Source organism: Bactrocera dorsalis, chromosome 3, assembly GCF_023373825.1.
Source record: "Bactrocera dorsalis isolate Fly_Bdor chromosome 3, ASM2337382v1, whole genome shotgun sequence".
NCBI classification, from domain to species: domain Eukaryota; kingdom Metazoa; phylum Arthropoda; class Insecta; order Diptera; family Tephritidae; genus Bactrocera; species Bactrocera dorsalis.
The window spans coordinates 85581387-85585566 of NC_064305.1; the positions used below are offsets into that span (position 1 = coordinate 85581387).

Here is a 4180-nt window from a genome sequence, read left to right on the forward strand (position 1 = left end):
GATATTTCAGGATCTATTCTGGGGTTTAATCTATTACAGTATCCAGTAGAAGTTGTGAAAGGGCCGTTCTGAATTCTCCGGGTTACTCGTCATTTCCTGTCATCAAACAAACAGTCGTCGCCATCGCGACTTGGCTCCCACGTCACTGTTGACAGTCATAACTTCCTAGTCGTAGATAAATTGGTCTATTTTGGAACCAGAACCAATAATAACAACAACGTAAACTTTGAAATACAATGCAGAATAACTTTTGCCAACAGGTGCTATTCGGACTGAGTAGACTATTGAGAAGTAAAGCCCTCTCTCGACTAATAAAGACCAAACTCTACAAGTCAAGGCTAATTAGGGGAAGAGGAAAACCTTTCACTCCGTTGGAAAGACCAGGTGGAGAGAGACCTTGCTGCAGTTGGAATTGGAGAAGATGAATTCCAGCTCTTCATCTGCTGCTTTGGCTAGCGACATCGGGATTTTGTTGCGGCTCTGTACTTTGGCAGTAACCGCCTATGAAGAGTGAAGAAGCATCGGCTGTCAAGTGTAATGCTTAAAGTCTTAGGGTTGTAGACAGTCGGAATGTTGAAGCCAGAACTATGATATTAAGATCCAATTTGTACTTTTTCGTCAAGTTAAGTTAGGCAGAGATTGTTTTCCGAAGCAACAATACAAACTTCGAACAAATCGGTGTTTAGAAAACCAAACGAAAAATGACACTAAAATACAAAAAAATATATACAAAAAAAAAGCAGCTAACTTTTCTTTTGCAAACAATTTAACAATTTATTTAGTTTCTCTTCAAAAAAGCTAACAATTCTTAAATGTATTCTCTTCGATATTGCTCTTAGTTACAAATTACATTTTTCTCTTGCTTCATTTAATTAATAAATTTTAATATCAATGCTGATCAAAGCTGCTGCTCGCTCACTTCTCCGCTTCTTTAGCCTTTTTATTCGCCGCCATTTGCTCTTTAACAAAGCTACCCAACAAATCGGCGCCCTCTTGATTGCTCTTCTTGTAGTAAGGCAAGAGCGGCATGCGCTTCAGCCAAGCAGCCAACTGTGGGAATTTCTCTTCATCGATGGGCGCAAAGTGCACGGCGCTGGACACCGAAGCGATGGCACACAGATCGGCGATAGTCAAATGCTCACCACACAAATACGGCGCATTGGCAAGACACTTCTCCAAGCCATCGTAGGCCAATATCATATATGCGATTTTCTCTTGCTGAATTTTGTCCGCACCAAAGTAGATAACCGGTTCGACCATAAGACGCACGCGTGGGAATAAATGACCGGCATCAAAGTAAAGACGCGCATCTACTTCCCTACGCTTTTGCTGATCTTTGGGATAGAGTGTCTCATCTGATGAGTATTTATCCACCAGATAAGCGTTAATCACATGCGAGTCTGTTACGACAGTGCCGTTATCATCCAGTACCGGTATGGTGTGCTGAGGATTGAGCTTGAGGAATTCAGGTGTTAGGTGATCGCGTTGTTTGAGGTTCGTGAGACTGCAGATGGGGAAGGTTTGTGTGGGAGAGCAGAAAAAATTGTTGAATAAATTAGCATTTAAATATGAGATAGAGGGTTGTAAGTAGCGATTAGTGCTTTGGTAGACATGTAAGTGACACTTATGTGGCAGCAATCATGAAAAGCAAAGTTTACTGTATCCAAATCAAATGATACACATCACTTTATAAGATTTTAGTAATGTATTTTAATATAAAAAACGAAAATTTGTATTTTAACTTTAAAATTTTGTTTTCAACTTGTCTAAAAGCGGCGATCATTTGATTGCGTTACGTATACTACGTTCACACGCTTGACTTTCCGAATGATAAACATCACGACACTTACCGCAATTCTAATTCCAGTCCAATAGCGGCGGCTGTCAACAGCACCGCGCGGCATGGAGGGCTACGTAGCGTATAATAGAGAACTGGTTTTGCTGACATCTTGACCAAGTAGGTAGTTATCTAGACAAATATTTAACGTCGAGTGTTGATGAAAGAAAAAAAAATTATGTTATTTAAATTCGAGCACAGTGAGTTGTATATTCGAAGTATAGAAGTACAAAAACACTTAACAAAATTGTAAGTAATAATTGAATTTCAATAATTCGTACATGACTAACGCTGCACAACACACCTGAACACTTTCTTGCTCACTCTGCAACTGAGCGTTTCACGACACGAACCGGTACTTTTTGTGAAAGTAACAAAAAAAAAAACAATTCATAATTGATTAGCTTTGCCTACTTTTGTTTTATTTTGATTTGCGTCATGCAGTGAGCGTGGTGAGAGACCTAACTGTATTGCTCTTGAATAGTGTTGCCATTGAGGTGAAGAATTATGAAAAGTACTGAATTTTTTTTATCAGGGCTTTTTAAGCCAATATATAGTCGTTTTATCAGTGTTAGGCTGCAGGCTTAAAATTTTTGTTCAAGGCTAGTCAATTTTGCCGAAATTTGGTATTATTAAAAGGTTACTTCTTTCATATGTTAAGCGTATATGAATATTTTATATGAAGAGCTTGATAAAACGAGTCAGTTCTAGTACGATATTTCAAGGTATAAGCATAAATTGTTCTATAAATTAGTCAAAAATAAAAATACTTTTTCTCACACAAATCTTCTTTGATGTGCCATTTCTTTGGTAGTCGAAAACGTATTTTCGTATTTCTAATCAAACAATCGACCTTCAACTTATTTTTTTTTTAATAAATCTTAATATTAGCTTACAAAGATCATATTTCGATTCTTTGAGAAAAAATTTCCATTAGAATTCTATTTCCTATTTACCAAATAAAATTCTAAACAAGATAGTGTAATGATATTTTATATAAAAGGTATAATCACTCAATATTTTAGAGATATTATAACATTCTCTTAGATTTACGTCAGCTGTGTTTTGGATTCTATATTTTCCAAAGCATGAAGAAGCAAAGGCATAGACTAATAAAGTAGGTAAATACATATATATTCTTATTTAAATATGAAATATATCATATATGGGAGTATTTTTCCAAAAAAAGTGGCGAATAAAAACAAATCATATGGCAATCTGCTTGAAATCAGTAGATCTTTGATTGCTCTCTTTTGCAGAGTATATATTTATTAGAATAATTATTACGTATATATTTTCTCTTTCACTAAGTCACTCATCTATAAAATTAATCTATGCCTATATGCTAATGCCATCTGGAGTATGTATGTACATAAGTTTCTTAAAAATGTGTAAATAAGTAGCTTAGGTTAGGTTAGGTTACACCAGCTGACTGCTACGCTTAATATAGACCAATAGGTGCTTTGTAATACCAAAAATACCAGATGGATGTTTTTCAATACAAGCTAATTTTATAACAAGCTGGACCTCAACGCTTTTTGCGAAGTTTAATAGAGACTTGACAGCCAATTCCGATACATTATCCAGTCCCTTGAACTGTGAAGCTCCTAGATATCTAAGCCGTGTTCTAAATAAGACCGGATATAAATGGAGGAAGTATTCTAACGTCTCTGTCATGCCTACTCACTATATTATCAGTTTCTATATTTAATTAAATCGTATGTGCTATGATGTTACTTTATTTTGCATTTTAGGTGGCGATATAATCAAGAGTCAGTCGAAACGTTGGTGCATTTGTATGGTAACAGGTGACAAGTCATCTGGAAATATATGAAACAAGTCCGAAGTTCAATCGACATCGTCATCTGAGTGAACTACATACGATGAAACAGTCACATTTGAAGAAAACGAAAGTGCGGTGTCATCAAGAGAATGCACCATGACACAAGTCAGTGAAAACGATGACACAATTCCGTGAATTGGGTTTCGAATTGTTTTCTTCTCCAACGTATTCTCCGGATCTGGCCCGCAGCAACTATTTCCTTTCCTCAGATCTCAAAAGAATGCTCGCTGGGAAGAAATTTTCGTTAAATGAAGAAGTGAGCGCCGAAACTGAGATTTTGAAGCAAAAGACAAATAGTACTACAAAAACGATATGGAAAGTTGGGGGGTCGCTACAAGCAGGGGAACTATTGCGTAGTATTTTTTCAATAGATGTCGTTGCATTTGTATATCTCCAGTGCTGCCATTCACATTGTCTAATACCATACAGTGTTGGAAAGGTAACTTCATTTAACCAAAAAAGAAAAATTTAAATTCGGCGAAGTTGAAAAAAAGTTACAG

General features: G+C 36.4%; 1 protein-coding gene across 2 annotated transcripts; it reads right to left on the minus strand.

Annotated features, from left to right (window-relative positions):
- Positions 1-799: 799 nt before the first annotated feature.
- On the minus strand, positions 800-2223 carry LOC105227725 (glutathione S-transferase 1). Of its 2 annotated transcripts, none has more exons than XM_011207216.2 (3): positions 2142-2223; positions 1851-1969; positions 800-1504 (listed from the first exon to the last, which is right to left on the minus strand). In XM_011207216.2, exons 2-3 carry the CDS (start codon positions 1946-1948, stop codon positions 916-918), a joined length of 687 nt encoding a protein of 228 aa, XP_011205518.2. In that variant the 5' UTR covers positions 1949-1969; positions 2142-2223; the 3' UTR covers positions 800-915. The 2 variants fall into 2 exon arrangements, with proteins under 2 accessions (XP_011205518.2, XP_049308767.1); XM_049452810.1 differs by having other exon boundaries at positions 2119-2179.
- Between the last annotated feature and the right edge of the window lie 1957 nt (positions 2224-4180).